This window comes from Protopterus annectens, chromosome 5.part0 (assembly GCF_019279795.1).
Source record: "Protopterus annectens isolate FY-2018-M chromosome 5.part0, PAN1.0, whole genome shotgun sequence".
Taxonomy (NCBI): Eukaryota; Metazoa; Chordata; order Ceratodontiformes; family Protopteridae; genus Protopterus; species Protopterus annectens.
In genome coordinates, this window is record NC_056735.1 from 66171665 (window position 1) to 66190672 (window position 19008).

Genomic DNA, 19008 nt, shown 5'->3' on the forward strand with positions numbered 1-19008 from the left:
GCTTTATTTATTTAATTAGTTGGCTAGCAAAATTAATGCTCTGGTCATTTCAGGTAATTTTCAAACAGGATACTAGTAAGTAATACATTCTGCATTTTATCACTGTAAACAATGGCAAATTATAGATAGAAACAGAATTGCATCTTTAATGAACATTTTAATAAAAGAGGATAGCTAAAAGCTGCCTACCTTCCCATCATCCGAGAGGTGGTCAGCATACAGCTTCAGCATGAGCTGCCTTAGGGCCTCAACCAGGTGTGCAGCTACAAGATGTGCAGATCACAAATACAAAGGAAAAAAGTCATATCAGCCTCATAGAAATTATGGCTATTTATCTAGTTCACAACCCACTGATGGGTAAAGTGCATGCAGATGCTGTAATCTAACATGTGGATGCAGTAAGACGTTACCCCTGATACATTCTAAAACTCCATTCTTCAACACCCCATTTATGCTGGCAAAGAAAGACAAGTGCTTAAAAACAAAGAATTGTTTATCACAAATAATACAAACAAGCAACATTTCTAGTACACTTTCACTTCCACTTTCTTGGCAGTTGTTTCCAAGTATATCTTACATCTTGGGAATCCTTTTATTTATTTATTCTTTTTATTTGAAGTATAGTGCCAAATCTCCAAATAAAGAAACATGGGACTTAAAAGATGAAGAGGAATAACTTGGTCTACTTAGGCTGCTCATCTCCTTGCAAGATGCAGAGAATCAAAATTAAAATATCCAGCACTAAGTTAAACTGTGCTCCCAAATGAATGGTACAAATGTATAACTATACAGTATGAGGGAGGTTGTTTCATTGTCCTCCCCAATGCAGGAGCCCTATGTCCACACCCCAACTTCTATAAGACTAACTCTGAGGATGCAAAGCCTCAGAGAAAAGGAAAAAGGTATTAAACAAAGAATCACTTTTCCCTGTTCTCCTGCTCCCATGACCTGAAACCAAAACAACAGTATTGGCAAAAAACCTGTTGGAGAAGGCTTATGAAGCTCCATGCCCGAACAAAAAATGTCAGCAATATAAATGTGTGATCTTCCTTCTACAGTGTTTTGTGTAATATAACAACCCAGTGATCAACTGTTGTCTCCAAATGAAATACTAATCCTACTGTATTGAACATTTTTTTTACCACCTCTCTTAAAGATTATTTTGCAAATGTTCCATACCTTCTTGAACTTCATATTTTTATCCCAATACTTCTCTAGGAAGGTTACTCCAATACCCAGCACTCTTTCTGTGACAATATGCTTCATGAGCATCGATTAAGTCTTCCACCTTTTACCTTCAAACTGTGCTGGCAGATCTCTTTTGGAAAGACTTGTCTTCTAAGATGTGAAAATAGGTGAAAGCTGCCAGCCTAGCTAGACAGAATTTTGTAGATAATTCTGTAATTTGTAAATATTAATGTAAGCCACAGGCTTGTTCTCTTAAATGTGAAAAGACTGTATTGGATGTTGAACTGAAAAAAAATGTAACAACAGTGCACTCTGCTGTAAGAAAGCTAATAAGTCAAGCAGTGTGAAAGTCTTTGATCTAAAACTTGGAGCAGAAATGTCTAGAGGGAGGCATTCTGCCTATTGTTTTGAGGCCAGAGTTAATGGCTAGAATTTACATGTATAATTTCTTTTATTGCTCTGGCTTCCTGACCAGCTGCAAGATCAAAAGGGCTATTAACCTCTGAGTTTCTGTTAGCCTGGGAACCAGAAAGAAATTATGTAATCTGAAATGAATCAGTGGTATTGTGTTATCAATTTAAGGACAGAAAGAATGAGAGCATTTAGCATTTGTCTTCAGAACATCCAACATCACCACCACTGTCTTGCTCTATATGTAAGTCTATTTTAGAACTGTGTTTACTCTTAGATATAGCTAGGAAATAGGAAAATTGAAATAGGAAGATTAGATTATTTTTTCCTGCATTGATGTCAGAACTTTTCTACTGTATTATTTTAAGTATTTCTCTGTGATCTCTGAACTCTTGACTAGCACTATGTAATAAGAAGTATTGTCTTGTGTTTTTATTATTTATTATTAAATATTTTGAAACTGTGGATGTTTTGTGTAGAGATAATTTAAGCTCTAGGGTACATTGCATGTATATAGTGATACTGTCCAAGTCACTCCAAATAAGCCTTGACTGTTCAGTTGCACTTACCATTTGGATAATAATATTGCACAATAATAATTGGACACCCTTTTTAATGGCGTTTTTAGTAGCTGATATTGGTGGGTGATAGTAGCTGGTACTACCTTTTAGACAGGGCAGAAAGGGTGCACAACTGGAGAATCTGTGCTAGCCTTCTCCAGGAGTGTCTGTGTATTTGTATATAGCTCATGTCTTAAAGTGTTTGCGTCAGCTACTTGGGCAGGGACACAAAGCACTGGTTGGACAGAGAGGGTGCTAGAGGTTTTAGCTTTCTCACTAGGCTGAGATCTGGACCCTATAGCTGTGCCAGTGGGGAGTCTTATTGGGGATCTGGAGAGAAAGTGAGAAACCAGCCCCAGACTGACTGTGATCTCTGTGTGCTCTTAAGGCAAATTGTACTTTACTGTGTGTGTATTTGTTATCCTTCCCTATGTGGATGCCCATCACTGGTGTTAGTGGTGAGGATTGAGGCTCCTTGATGGCTGGGCCAGTGTATGGGCGTCACATAAGACTCAGCCAATTCTTTCTGAGATATTTAAAAATGTTTACTGTTACGCTTCCATATTTATTCAGGGATATGCATATTAAGGACCTTGGGCACCGATATTTTTGAATTTGGTATTAGACTGTGTATAGTGCATATATTTGGTTCATAGGTGAATACTAGGCCATTTTAAGCTTAGCTAATAACCAGAGGCCAAAATTAAACCATGTGTTAAACCCTGTATCTTGTATCTGTGAGGTGCAGACCTTCATCATTATGCCAATTGGGCATTTTTAGGTGAGATTAAGTAAACTGCATGTAGGTATTGTGCTGCAATTGTCTGAATAAAAGTAATTATCCTTTACTGTATTTACCCCTAATTCAAATAATACACATATATAAATAAATATATATGTGCATAAGACCTAGAAAGAACTTGATTCCTGTTGAAATTGGTAATAGTTGAACTCCTGAAGGATTAAGAAAAATAAAAAAATTAGATGTTAAGAGTCAAAAGAATACTGGGAGGATAGATAAAACCACAGAAAATAAAGCAGAATGAAGTGCAATTGGGAGAAAAAGATATGAAATAAATGAAGGAAACAATATTAAAAGTGTTAAAATGCAGAAGCTTTGGTGAGACTAACTAATGAATCATAATGCAAGTTAACTGCAACCATATGACAGTTGATCCTGCAGAAACACGCATGCACACACACTCTCTCACGTGCATGCATATGCACTCACTCTCACGTGCAGTCGCTCTCATGCACACACATGCACACTCACTCTCACGCACACACACGAGCACTCATTCTCACATGCTCACACTCACTCACACACACGGGCACACTCACTCTCACACGCACGCGCACACTCACTGTCACATGCACGTGCACACTCACTGTCACACGCACGCACACTCACTGTCAAACGCATGCACGCGTACACTCACTGTCACACGCATGCATGCGCACACTCACTGTCACATGCACTCACACTCACTGTCATGCACATGCACGTGCACACACACTGTCACACGCACACTCACTGTCACGCGCGCGCACAGTTACTGTCATGCACACATCCGCACACTCACACACACACACACACTCGCTCACACACACACTCACTCGCACGCACACGTACTCTCACACGCGCACACACACACACACAGGCACTCACACAGGTGTGATATCATGAAACAGTGTCATACTGCTGTCCGTTTGAAGTAACAACTGTCTAAGGCAGAAAACAAGAGTCCTAGTAAGAAAATGCCTGATTCAGTGGAAGAAATTAAAGGGTAGGTAAGTACTTACAAATCCTGTGTACATTCATACCATCAAAAACTAGCACTGATTATTAAAGAGTACAGATAAAACACCTATGCATGCCTATATAGATGCACACATTTCTCTCTCACACACACAACTGCGAGTGCATACACACAAACAGTAATAAAAAAAGGAATGTGATGCAGATTTGTAGATTTAGGAAAAATATTTCTAGGATAAGTGGTGAAGTCATTGTTATACCTTTGACTTCATAACTTCAATTAATTTCTCTCCCCTGATTCACCATCGAAATTAGTCATAAGCTTATTTTTTTCTCTCACTTCATATTACAATTCCTGTTTGTATTACACTAACCTAACTTTAATTTCTCCAAAATGGCTAAAATTTCTCCAAATATGAAATCATTGCTATACAAGTTTTATCATTTTTAAGAAATATTGTCACATTATATCTAATTAGGTATAATTATTTAAACTGCACATGTTTTTGTAGTATTTTCGAAGACTGAAAAATTATTGCTTTTGAAATGTTTGTGTAATACTTTGGAACTTTCCTCCCTGGGCTTCCACTGAAAATAGGCACCTAGCCAGTCAGACTTTCCTCAGTAATCAAATTTAGATAAAGAAAGCAAGTAAGTAATAAGACCAGAATAAAGCTTTCTTATCTTACAGTATAAGATATTTTATTTACTAAACAAAACAGACCCCAGGTGTTTAATTTAGCCACCTCTTCCTGTTCTTTCGTATTTCTTTACTAGGGCGGTGGTAATTAAGCAATGTGCCCCTTGAACAGGACATTAGATAATTTCTGTATTCATTTCTCTTCATTTTTCTTCTTCTCAACAAGTAACACTTATACGTGCTGATGATTCCACTCTAATCCAGCCCAGCTACAGACTATTACCCAAGATGCCTAACTCAGTGGAAAGCTGGCCCTGTGACAATCAACTTCCCCTGAATCCCAAATAAAACAAGCTACTTTTATTTTTTCCCCAAAATCTCATATCCACAAAAAAAAAAAACCCTTCAAAATCTCCTCTCTAAACAATACTGACACTGAAACGGTTTCTAATATTAAACTCCTGGGTGTAACAATAGATGATAACTTAAAGTTTGATATCCACATAAAAAACTATAATAAAAACTCACCCAAAACTAGGTATGCTTTGTAAAGCTTAGAGACTTCTGAAAAACCTAACTAGAACAACTCTAGCCAATACCTACCTTTTACCTTTTCTTTTTTATGGCTTTCCCACCTTGACAAATCTACATTCCACTTTAAAATCAAGCCTAAAATAATGCTGTAATAAACTAGCAAGATTTGCAGCCACTTAACCCTACCATACCCATCATTTCTCTGTACTTAAATCACTAAACACTTACCCCATCATCTAGCACTCACACCACTACTGCTAGCAAACAAAATATACCACCCTTCTTCCTGCCAAACTGTTAGCAATATCCCCCACCATTATCTTCCAAACTGACCCCTTCGCTCAACTAACAAGCATCTACTTGAAATCTATAGGGCACATCGGGCACAGTTCATATTCCATCTCTGCGGTCAAGATTTGGAACTCCATTAAAATCTCTATTAGGTCATTACCTTACATTCATTCATTTAAGCCTTTACTAAATTAATTCCTTTCCTACTTTTGTCTCTGTTCCTGTACCACACCAGGCTAATTCCGACATTTATTTTTTCCCACATGTCCTCATACTTTTTATGCTAACTCCCTTATTTAATATGTCTCAAACCAATATTTCTGATTCTTCTACTGGCCTGTATTGGCCTACAACTCTGTTACTTAACAATACTATTGTTTAACATGCTCAACTGAATACTTCCACTCTTGTGTGACTCTGCAGAGGGAAACCTTTACCTTCTGCCACCAAATGCAACTTACCTGTTTCCATTCCTTTCCGTAGTCATTTTGCATTTATCATGTTTTTTTTTTCTTTTTTTTATACTGATGTATCTCTAATGCAGTTATGTTGTACACTTTCTATACATTTGTTTGATGTTTATATTCTTCTCTTTCTAGAGTGTATTTTATTCTGAGCAATACTGATCTACTGTTTGTAATTTGTATTCTGTGAAGTTTTTCTCCCAGGGCTTCAGATGAACATGGTTTCTTGCCCAGTCGGACTTCCCTGGTAAACAAATGTCAATAAATAATTTTATGAATAAAATGTCTAGTATCTTGTATTTATATATTCATTCACTTATTTATTTACTTTTTACTTATTTTTGTAATCTTAATGTTTGATTTGTTTTATAGTGTAGTAAGGGTAATTTAAGGCTTTGTTAGTTCAGCTATACATTTCAGCTGGTTTACCCATAATTAAATCCAGGTTCATTCTGCTAATAATGCCATTTTATGACTAGTTAGCTGTGGCCAAATAATGTATTCTTTATTTTCTTTTTTTCATATTTAATACTGGTAAATTTAATTTCTAATTGATTGATTTAGGTGGATAGTGTTTTTTTAGGGAGGGTTGTATGTATTCTCTGTGTGCAGTGTGTGAAGTTAGGTTTTTAACAGAGAAGTGAATGGGAGATGCAGTTCACGTTTTATTTTATTTATTTATGTTTTACTTTTTTTCTGTTAAAAGAGATGTAGATTTAAGTCAGAAGGTTGTTTTTGGCAGGCTGTGGTACTTTTGGGGGTGCATGCATATGTAATTGTGTGTGTGTGTGTGTGTGTGTGTGTGTGTGTGTGTGTGTGTGTGTGTGTGTGTGTGTGTGTGCAATTTATTATTAGTATTTGGCATGTAGCATAAATATGGTATAAATATTCATTAAACTTCCTTGTGACCTCCTCTATCTCTTACTCACCCTCTGAGCTGACCTACCCTCACAACAGGGTAATTTATTGATTACAACATTCAATCCCAACTCCAATCAGGCGTACATGCATACCTGTCTACTTCTTAGTGCAAGTAATCTGGGTGAAGCCAGAAGTAATCAGGGTAAAAGGCCCCAAAATAGGGACAGATTTAAAAATTACTCATATAAACTTAGAAAGTTGCTAGAATAACAGGTTTTCAATATGTATTTTCTGAAAGATTTTAAGTTTGAAACTAAAATATATATCATTATTTAGTATTATTTAGTAACTTCAATCTTGAACAATTTGGCAGAAAACCACACATTTTATGAGGAATGAACCCAAAATATGAGGCAAAGATCTGGACATTCTGTGAAAATCTGGACACTTGAGAGGTATGCTTACGAGCTTCACCAATGGCTCAAAAACTTCTCAAGTCCTTCAAGACCAAAACTGTGTTTTTTGGAATGCCACAGATAATTCACCAAGTACTTGACTCTAACTATCCTTGACTCACACAACAGTGTCAAAGAAACCATCTTCACCTTCAAACACTTAAGATTACAGCTTGATCCATCTCTAAACATCCTTTTCCACATAGATTTGGTGAAAAATAAACTCCCTTCTCTTCTGGATAAAAAAGATCTTCCCTTTACTATGTCAATCAGCCAGAGCTGCAAAGGAATTCTCCTTTTTCTGCTAGAATATAGACTAACCATTTTTATGTCTGCTCCAAAAAGACCACCGTCACACTGCAGACCATCTCCAACAGCATCTGCCAATTAATCATAAACTCATCTCCCTACGAGCATCACTGTATCACTCTAGAGAAAGATACATGGCTACCCATAAAACAAAGTTCTAACCTACTCTTAGGATTCCAAATCCACAAACTATGCACACTCCAGGCATTTACTCCCTTTGCAGCAAAATTTAATGAACAAAACAAAACAAAAAAAAAACACACCTCCTCGTATAACCTGAGACACTACTCACAAGTCACTCCAACTCTCCTTACCCCAAGAACCAAACTCCACAGCATTCCACATGCTCTGTTATACCAACTCTCATTACTCCTAGGACCAATCTCCACAGCACTGCACATGCTCTGTTATACCAACTCTCATTACTCCTAGAACCAAATTCCACAGCACTGCACATGTTCTGTTATACCAACTCTCATTACTCCTAGAACCAAATTCCACAGCACTGCACATGCTCTGTTATACCAACTCTCATTACTCCTAGAACCAAATTCCACAGCACTGCACATGCTCTGTTATACCAACTCTCATTACTCCTAGGACCAATCTCCACAGCACTGCGCTTGTATTCTTCTCTCAGGGACCTACTCTTTGACACTCTCTCCTCATTGACTTAAAGGACATCAACACTTATTCCAAATTCAAAATGCACTTTGAAAAAGCACATCCTCACCTAAGCCAAATGCCCCTGCTTCAACACAGGACATAGCCCCCTAATGATCTTCCCTTCCCCTTTCTCTCCCTTTTCCTTCTCACATAATTACTGAAGGATGACCCACTTTATAAAATAATGTATTTGTTGTACATTACACTCATTTAATAGGCTGTACATATATGCTGTATGGTTGCACTTGAATATGGACTGGGATGGCCTTTGTTTTACATAGGTAGGGAGCCTGTTCTAGAGCAGAAGTATCCTGTAAGATGTACCTGTCCCTCCAAACTGTTCTGCTGATGCTGCAAAAGGGGTTTAGATCCCTAGACAGGGTATTTCTGATGCCATTTAACTTGCTGATGTTTAGTAAATCCATTGGTACTGTATTGGAGGATGCTTTGCATGCCAGACACACGTCACCTCTTTGCAGTCTGTAGGATACAAAGTATAGTGACAAGGCTTTGAGTCTGTCCATGTAAGACATATTGTTTAGACCTGGTATCCTTTTAGTGTTCCAGATTTTGCATGTGTCTGGACAGCTACATGCCAAAGGGGGTATTATATTCAGTTACTGGCCCAATGAGGGTGGAATAAAGGGAGGGTGACATCCCTAGATCTGGACACAATCCCTTGGTTAATAAACTGTGCAATATGGAATTATTTTATAACAATGGACACATGCTGGTTGAAAATTAAGTCACTTTCCACATAACTTCTGAAATCCCTAACAACTGGATCAACTCTTAGGGGCATATTATAAGTGTGATTGCTCCCCAGGGTTGACAACTTCCCAAAGGACACAATAATTCATTTTTTGGCATTTAGTTTCAGTCTGTGACTTTAGCTCCAGTTATTTAAGATGGCCAAGTCATTTGTGGATTCAGTGACTGCTCCTAGCTAGCAGTCATCTGCACACTTAGTCGGCCAGAGCCCTTTTGTATTGGCTTTTACTTCAGAGAAGCAGATGTTAAACAGGAGAGGCTTCATCACAAAAACATGGGAGACTCCACTGGTGAGTGGCCTTTTTCTGGAGGTAACTTCCCCTGTTTTGACTTCCTGCATCCTATGTGTGAGCCAGTTGGTAATTTACATGCTGAATTACCATTTGGTAATTCAGCAGGTGAATAGAGGTTTATTTGTACTATGCCTGAGTGAGTGACTGTGTCAAAAACGTTGGCCAGTTCAAGGTATATGGTGTGTACCACTTTACCTTTATCCACTGCTTTGGTGGCCATTTTAAACAAGTCCACCAGGCTGAGTAAGCATGGCCTGCCCTTGCCAAATCCAAACTGAGATGGGTCAAGTGTTTGGAAGTTCCCTACATCCTTATTGATTAGTTCCATGGTAATCCTTTCCAAGGCTTTGCATATGAGGCTGATCAGACATATACATATTTTACATACATGTCTGTATATACATGCATCTATCTCTACATAAAACACTTACTTATACATTTTTAAAACACTTTTGAAATAAATTTTAATGCAATTTTCTTAGCACATAGCTTTACTTCAAGCATCCAGGATAAATTTTAATGCAAAACACACACCAATATCTATCTATATATATATCTACATGTGTACACACACACATGCACACAGGCACACACACACACACACACACACATTTTATACCATTCTTAACACAAAGTGAACTTCAGAGCACAGATACAGTTGAGTTTCATAGCTATGATGCCCAAACAAGCAACAACCTTGTGTCAGCTGTACTTAACAGACTTTAACACATCTGTAAGCATATAAAAATGTCCCCTTTATTGTATACTCTACAGTAAACTTACTTTAGTTTGCAAGGAAAAATAAGACACAATCAGATTTTGCCAATATTAGAACTCTACAGTCCTGAGGACACCCCAAGCCACATATTGGGGAAATTCACTCAAATAACATGAATTTTCCACCATCATTCTTTCATTTTACTGTATCAAACAGAACTATTACAAAATTTGTCATTACAAAAAACATTCAACGGCTTCACTTTTAAATCAGATTGTGCCTTTACTGAAATAAACTTGTGTCACAGCAATGTACAAGTTTGATAAGTCTTTGCGGTACTTCAGATAACTGTTCCTATACTGCAGTGACACAACTTTAACAAATTACTTAAGGTTAGTAAGGCAATGCCCACCCAACTCGCATGTATACGGAGTGTTCAGTCCTTCCTTCCCTGCTGTCTATACGGAGTGTTCAGTCCTTCCTTCCCTGCTGTCTATACGGAGTGTTCAGTCCTCCCTTCCCTGCTGTCTATCTGGTGTTCAGTCCTCCCTTCCCTGCTGTCTATCACAGTGTTCAGTCCTTCCTTCCCTGCTGTCTATCACAGTGTTCAGTCCTTCCTTCCCTGCTGTCTATACGGAGTGTTCAGTCCTTCCTTCCCTGCTGTCTATACGGAGTGTTCAGTCCTCCCTTCCCTGCTGTCTATACGGAGTGTTCAGTCCTTCCTTCCCTGCTGTCTATACGGAGTGTTCAGTCCTTCCTTCCCTGCTGTCTATACGGAGTGTTCAGTCCTTCCTTCCCTGCTGTCTATATGGAGTGTTCAGTCCTTCCTTCCCTGCTGTCTCCTTTTAGGCATTGTGATCTCTCCTGTCTTGGAAAGGCCCTTGCCTGGGTATCAGGCTCTCATATAATGATCTTCCAGCTGTCTCTCTATCTACACACCATTATACTAAATACAGAACTTTCACGTCTGCTGTATCAGTATATACATTATATATGGTAGCCAAGCAGTACATTAAATGACCATTTGTATTGAATGTCCTGCCAGTGTACAGTACTCATCATACTCACAGCTGACCGACTGCCAGTTTGGTCGATAGGATACTTGCTGACACATGTCCCATGCAGATTTTGCTCCACAAGTATGTCTGAGATTGTGTAACTAATATCACTCTATCTATCTATCTATCTATCTATCTATCTATCTATTTATTAAGGGGGTATGGGGAGGAGCCCCTCATCAGAAGGAGAGCTGTGGTAATGTGTGTAAACTCCTATTGCTTACATTTCAGTATCTTTTCTTTCTGAAATGTTTTGTATTTCACCCAGGCTGATCCTGAAATTGGTGAGTATTGATCAATGCACTAATCTGGTAAAGAAATATAAATAAATAAATATAAGAGACTGTGCATGGAGGTGGTAGTGGCATATGAAGTGATTACAGTACTCAGCACTGGTGCAGAGATATTGGAGCAATACGGACATTGTAGTGTTCTTACTGAGTTGTTTGTGCTCTCACTGTGATGCATACTGTGAGGACACCGTTACCTCACTTAGTGTATTATATGCATTGCAACAGATATGGCTGATGCAAATAGCATTATGCAGTGGTGTTATGTTAGCACTGGCTATTTTGGGACAAATGTACAGCTCATGTCTGAGTAGTTTGGGGAAGCCAGTGTTATGTATTTGTGGTTTTTTGTTTATGTTGAGGAAGAAGCATAGAGGGAAGCATTTCTGTACTTGCTCGTTAAAGCTGACCAAGAGCATTAATGGATGTGCTATGACTTACTTGTGCTGTGATGGTGAACAGTTATTGAAGCCTAGTTCATATCACCATATGACTGACCCATGCTATTAAGAAAAGGACAAAAATGTCTATGGACTTACTTTATAAAGTTGTTTTGAGTGTTTGGTATCAACATTTCAAGATCATATAATGCAGTGTTACCAAGCAGGAGATCTTTCAGGAACGTAGTCAAAATGCATGTCAAGGATATTTGTGCAAACAGATTGAGTTACATTCAAAGGATTGGGAGGGGACTTAGGGGAAAGGAGCTTTGTGCATCAGTGAGGTAGACTACATCTATATTTGGAACGATTACCATCAAGAATTTTCAGGATCTGTCTTCTTATTGTCTATCGATGATCAATGGTATATTTGTCCTGAAAGGTAAAGTGATGAAGCAAATGTGCACTTTACATACTATTGTAACTCACTCTGCTGTGTAAAGGAGTTTACCATGTGTTCATTGACCGAAAATTTCTAAATCTTAAGTGTGCAAATAATTTATGTTGCATTAGTGTGCTGTAGCCAATGGCTGGGTATTCTATAGCTCATTAAAACCTAGTGACACTTCAGGTCTTTCTCTAGTTACATCCCAGTAACACCTTTAGGCATCTAACATTGCCGATTCATATTTATATTAATAATTACAAAACCATGCAACATAGTATTGAAAATTTTAATTTTAAAATGTACATGATGGGCAATGCAACAGCACTGATACCTGGCCGCTGTCTAGTGCAGCTACAGAGATCTTAAGTTTTGTTCAAATATTATTTATTTACACTGTGAGAATTTTCATATTTCTCTGAATATCTCAACAACTAAGACAAGCAGAACTGGTAAGCCTCATATGAAGACTCATGACTGGATGAACAAAATGCTGCTGACAATACAAGTGTAGCTTGAGTCGTAACCAAGGTACTAGAAGTTGTCTATAAATTAATTATGCAATTAATACTTAACTGTGTTTATTGTGACTTCTAAACTCCAGTGTAAGACCTACAATCTAACAAATACTGTCCCTATAAAGATTAGATTGTGCTGAATAATTTGTCATTTACACCTGTTCAGTAGTCTTTATGGTTACAGAGATATGCTTGAAATGCAAGGACATAGCTTGATTTTGTCAAAAAATTCAGAATGCAACCAATGGAAGTACAAACTGCCAAATCTCCACTGGAGGGAATGAGTTACCGACCTCACCATGATTGGTCATTTGTGATTAAAATCCATTGCAGGTGAAGAGTTTGAGACTTGATTTACCCAATGCTTCTGTATGACTGTTTCTTCATTGATGTTTAAGTGTACAGAGGTGTGGTTCTTCAGAATTATATAGTACAGACATGCAGGATAACTGTCTTGCAATGTCAAAGTTTTTCCCTGCTACACAGATCACACAAGCCTTTTCTTGCACTTGAATATGTTATTTCACATCTATATCATAACATCGACAGCTTAGGTTGTCGAATCCAAAATCGACACCTAAGCGTCGAAAACTAAAAACAGCAAATGGCCAAATCATCGAATTCTTTCATAGGGAAAGAATTGACTTGGCCTTCCGCAAACAAAATAAACAAACACACCCAAACATAGTGAGGGGCTGTGCCGCCCACACCACCCCAACTAAATATACCAACTCTGATACCGCTCTACATAGGGGAAAGGGCAAATCCCCGAGAACGGCCACGTGAATTCTTTCCTGAGGAAAGAATTCAATGATGTGGTAATTTGCTATTTTAAGCATTCGACGATTAGGTGTCGATGAATAGACTTTCGACAACTTAAGCTGTCGACAAATCAATAGGGAACTGTTATTTCAAGACACTGTCTCTGCAGGTGTCATGTACTTCAAACAGTTTTATGTGATTGGTGCACTACAGAAAGTGACTACTAGGTCAGCTGCAAAGTCTAACTTTCCTCTTGTAGTTCAACCCTCATTTTGCCTTCAAGATACAAGTTAGTTTGCCTAGGACACATAAGTTGATTGAGTGATGGCATGATTTGTTTCATTGTTTAATTAGTCAGACATTACCAAACCCATGTGCTTTTATGAATGGCTTGGAGAAGAAGCAATGCTGTGCAGACTATACAAGGACTCGTGTCATCTGGCATGCCACATTCAGTGAAAATTGAAGTCCTTCTCATGACTGGTATCATGTGGAGTTTTGTGTATTAGCTATAATTAATATGAGGTCTTAAATGTTGTTTGTCCTTTCCTTGGCATATGTTATACGGAAGACACTGGTTGTCTTTTTTAAAGGTTGCATTTTGTTTGGTTTGGACATCATTTACTAGTAGTTTCAGTAACGCATTTGAAAAGGTTTATGTTGTGATTATATGTGTATTCTTTTAACAATGATGTGTTTATACATACATGTGTGTGCCATCAGCTATGTCAGCACTTGCTGAAATTTTCCTCTCCGAATACTCTGCCACAATGTGTACAACACCAAACTTTTGTAAATTATCTGGAACCATATTAGCTCTACTCAAAAAAATCGACCACCAGTTCCAAACTACTTTCAGGCCAATTACTCATTACTTTACTTTTTTTTTAAAAAACACCATTATTGAATTCACTTGTGACATAGGCAAACTTACATTTATACGAAAGTAATCAAACTGTATTAACAAATTAACATTCACAAATATACTTCACATATATTGCTATATATCATACAACCTAAGCAATATTACATAAATTATTAAATTCCTGCCCCTTTTTTTAACAAGAAACATCATTATTAAACCATCACTTCTGACATAAGCAATCATATATTTATATAAAAGAAAACAAACCACACCGACACAATCCTAGTTGCAAGCATTTTACATCACAAACCATATTGACGCACTCCTAGCACTTACAGATGCAAACATTATACATCACTTATAATCTAACTAATCATTTTCAGTCAAACATTATATAGCTCATTTAAGTCCTGCCTTCTTTTAAACCTCATTCCTCCCCTGTATTTAGTGTTCCCAAAATTTCCATTTTTTTTCTATGTAGGTTGCTACTACCCTTTTCTACAGATCTAAATTCCATTTTTTTATCTCTGTTATTATATTCAGTTCTTCTAATACAGTTGGTTTAGATTCTGATTTCCATTTTCTAGTAATTGCTTTTTTGGCAGCCACTATAATTAGACACAGCAAGGCCTTACCATGTCTAAGTAATTCTGATTCTGTATCATAGCTCAGAAGAATCATCTCCCTTGTCACATCAATCCTCCCACCCAGCATCTCTGACAGTGCATCCCGCAGGGAATCCTTAATGTCCACCAACCCATGGCACTCCCAGAAAATATGATGTTAAGTTGTCTATCTCGCCTTTGTTTCTTGCTTGTTGGGATTGGAGCCAATCCTCAGCTCCGACTCGGCCATCTTCTATAGCTCGAGAGCTGTTTACTGGCTTGAGGCTACCCCTTATCCCATGATGCCTAGCGCTAGCTACCCAGATCTCATTTGCCGCTTCAGCTGCGAGGTGTCATTTCTACTGGCTCAGGCTCGTATAAGTTTTCTATTGAACTATTTTTTGTCAGATTAGTACTTTTTCTGGGAGTTTATTGTTTGTTTTTGTAGTTTATAACTGTGGTTTAAGTTGAGTGTTCTTGTAGTCCTTCTCTTAGAACTCGTTTAAATTAGAGAGTTCTCCCCTCCCCCACCCCTACCCCTATCCCTTATTGTAGGTTAGAGGTTAGTTTAATCTTTTCCTTCTATCTTTATTAGGTAGCCATTTAAGTTAGAGGCTTCCTAGTTTAAAAAAAAAAAAAAAATCTTTAGCTGTAGTATACTGTGTGGGTTTTTGTTTTTCGTGTTACTGTTGTGGTATTTTGTTGTCGCTGTTCGGCGTGTTGGCCAAACAAATCAGGGTAGTACCTTGCAAGTATTTGTTGGATATGTCTAAAGAATCCAAGGTGTCTGGATTCAAGAAGTGTGACTCATGCTGTCAGAAAATGTCTCTGACAGATGGGCACACTTCTTGCATCTATTGCTTAGGCACAGTGCACCTGCAGGACTCTTGTTCTATATGTCATGCATTTAGCTCAAGAGTTCTGCAGGAGCACAAAAATAAGCTTATTCTGAGGGGTCTTCTTAAGCCCCAGGATTCACCGGCCAAGGCTCAGCCTGTGAAATCCCCAAAACCGACCAAATCATTGGCTCCCAGCTCGGAGCCGTCATTGGTTCAAACCTTACCTGCTACTTCTGTTCCAGCCAGAACCAAGGAGACTATCTCCCCGTCGGCTCCACCAGTATCTTTGGAGCCATCACAGAGCCACAAGAGGCTGAGGTCCCCTTCTCTAGAATCCATACATTCGTCCCCTCAGTCTCCTCTGCTGCAGAGTGAGTGCAGTCACAGATCTTCCCACTCCTCTCGGTCCTCTAGGCTCTTGGATCACAACATGGAGAGAGTGGTCAGTAGGTTGTTGAAGTCATAGGCACTTGCCAAGATGTTGTCCAGCCCTTCTCAACAGATGTCAGCTCCGTCCACTTCTATCAATATTCCTCTTCCGACTCCGTTGAGCTCGGAGCCGGAGTTCGTTGGGGTTCGAATCGTGGAACCGTCGGCTCTGATAACTATTTCCCCTTCGGTTCCGTTGTCAGCTCCGATCCCCTCGATGGTGCCGTCTGTCGAGGGATCTGTGCACCGAGACTCCCTCATCAGCTCTGAGGGGGTGAGTGGCATCAGACCCTTTTTCGACCCCATTCTCCCTCTCGGAGCTTCGGCGCAGGTGAGCTTGGCTCCTCCATTGGCCTCGGAGCCATCTCCCACAGTGCAGAGAAGGATTCCGATTTCCTCATAACCAGAGCCTTCTCTGCATCGTGGCAGGGACACCTTCAATGTCATGAGGCGTGTGCTGGCCACTGAGTCAGCTCTGCGTTCGACCCCATCGGCTCCATCCCCTGTAGTACCTGCGTCAACCTCTGCCCCTCCTCCAGACCCCAAGCGTGGGGAACTGGCACTCCAGGGTACCCCATTGGGTGTTTCCTCTTCTTTTGAGCCCTCCCCTGATCATTCAGAGGAGCCCCCCTCGGAAGAAGACGTGCAAGAGGAAGCACATTGACTCCCCTGAGTCTGTCACTTCGGATACAGATTTGGATGAATCAGAAGGGTCCCCGAGATCCCCCTCTGAAGATGTTTCCTTTTTGGACATCCTAGAAATGCTTACACAGAGGGGAAACTGGAATCACCTAGCCCCTACTGAGGATGAATCTGTATTCCTGGATGCGTTCGGTTCCCGACCTTCCACCTCCTGGGTTTCTCCACCTTTCAATCTACTCATGTCAGTAGTGGCTCGAAAGGCTTGGTCAGCCCTGGATACAGTGGAACCAACCCATAGGAGACCTGGCAAGTTTATCACTGCACCTCTTGACAAGCAGTTCCTTACCAAAGGTGTTCCTGTGGATGCCATGGTGGTAGCAGCAGCCACTAAGAAAGAGATGGCAGAAACTTCTTCATCTGTCCATCCCCCTAACAAGGAGTCTAGGACCATGGATAGATACGGGAAGTGAATGTTTGCTTCAGCGACCTTTTCTATGAGGTCACTGAATTACTTATGCCATTTTACCCAGCTTCAGAGGGATCTCCTTAAAGAGCTCGGAGGTACCCTTCAGGATCCATCAGCTGAACGGGCTCAAGCTAAAGTGGCTTCTCAGCTGGTGACCCTTAATTCTGTAGTCAGCTCCTCCATGAGGCTCATTTCTTATGCAACCAATGGTGCAAGTAGATCCGCAGGTACAGGCGTGGCCCTTAGGAGACATGCATGGATGCAGCTGTGTAATTTTGTAGAACCCTTTAGAGTGTCATTCACCAACACCCCCTTTGATGGCTTCTTTCTCTTTGGACCACAGGTGAAAGACACTCTGACTAGGTGTGAGCAAGAAGACAAGACTCTCTCTGCCGTGGGAGTCCATTTTTCCACTCCTTCCAGACCATACCCCAAGGGTCAGAAGAGTGGTAAAATGTAGTTCCGGAAATCCCATGGAGCCTCGCCTGACACACGTAGTGATTTTTCCTCCGGGGGCAGAGGAGGAAACAACAACAGATGCCGCCCTCGTGGCAGTGGGGGTCCGCAGAACCAGGGCAGCAGAGAATCTTTCTCTGAGAAGCCCTTCCAGCATCCCTGAAGGGTTGCCCGGCTGCCCGCCTCTGGAGGCGGTCGGGGGAAGACTTTCACTGTACCCAAAAGCCTGGCAAAACTTAACGCAAGACAAATGGGTACACTCAATCATATCCGGAGGTTACGGAATTCCCTTCTTCCAACCCAAGCAAATCCCTTCTAGATGTTCCGCCCAATCTGAGGGACCAAGCAGTCATAGAAGTTTCAAAACTGCTAGAAAAAAGAGTCATCCAGGAAGTTCCGGCAAACCAACACGGATCCGGAACTTACTCAAGGTTCTTTTTGGTACCAAAAAAGACAGGGGACTGGAGACCAATTTTGGATCTCAGCAGACTAAACAAGTCTGTTCAAAGAACAAAGTTTCGGATGGTCATGCTACAGTCCATTCTACCCTTTCTGGGTCAGGACAATTGGATGTGCTCCATAGATCTCCAGGATGCATATTATCACATCAAAATAGACAGGCACTCCAGGAGATTCCTTCGCTTCCGGCTGGGAGCCAGTCATTACCAGTTCAGAGCTCTGCCCTTCGGTCTCACCACAGCCCCCAGGGTGTTCACCAAATGTATGGCAGTGGTCATGGCTCACCTGAGGCATTAAGGATTCCAGGTGTTTCCATATCTAGACGACTGGCTCCTTACAGCTACTACCAGGTATCAACTTCTTCAAGCCAGGGACTACACAATCACAATTTGCTCCCAGCTAGGCATTACTATAAATTTCGAAAAATCTGCCTTGTTGCCCTGTCAATCTATTACCTATATAGGAGCAGAGTTAGACACAAGGTGTATGCCCGCAAGGCTACTGCCAGACAGGGTGGCCACAATTTGCCAGCAAGTTCATATCCTCATGTAGTGCAAAAGGGTTCAAGTCAGGTTAGTCCTTCAAACTCTGGGTTCCATGGCAGCAGCAATTCTTCTGATCCCACTGGCCTGCTTTCACATGAGAATCGTTCAGTGGCTTCTGTTCACACAGTGGTCCTTTCAACAGCTCCCCATGTCTCCCATGATCATGATTACAAACACATGCAAAAGGCACCTTTCCTGGTGGATGGTCTCCCCACTAGTGACTCAGGGCAGACCCTTCATTCAGCCCCCTCCGGTAGCCAAAGTGATCACAGACGCCTCCCTGATAGGGTGGGGGGGGGGGCATTATCTGGGCAGGACAGTCCAAGGCA

The 19008-nt window shown here is 40.2% G+C and overlaps 1 protein-coding gene across 4 annotated transcripts in view; it reads right to left on the reverse strand.

Moving 5' to 3' along the window:
* LOC122802493 overlaps positions 1-19008 on the reverse strand; it is a 230403-nt gene that overhangs the window by 189734 nt on the left and 21661 nt on the right. For 3 of the 4 annotated variants that reach the window (XM_044072145.1, XM_044072142.1, XM_044072143.1), the window contains exon 3: positions 190-263. The exons of the other annotated variant lie outside the window; for it this stretch is intronic. In XM_044072145.1, coding sequence (XP_043928080.1) covers positions 190-263 — 74 coding nt within the window. The remainder of the gene's footprint in view (positions 1-189; positions 264-19008) is intronic. 4 annotated transcript variants of the gene reach the window in all.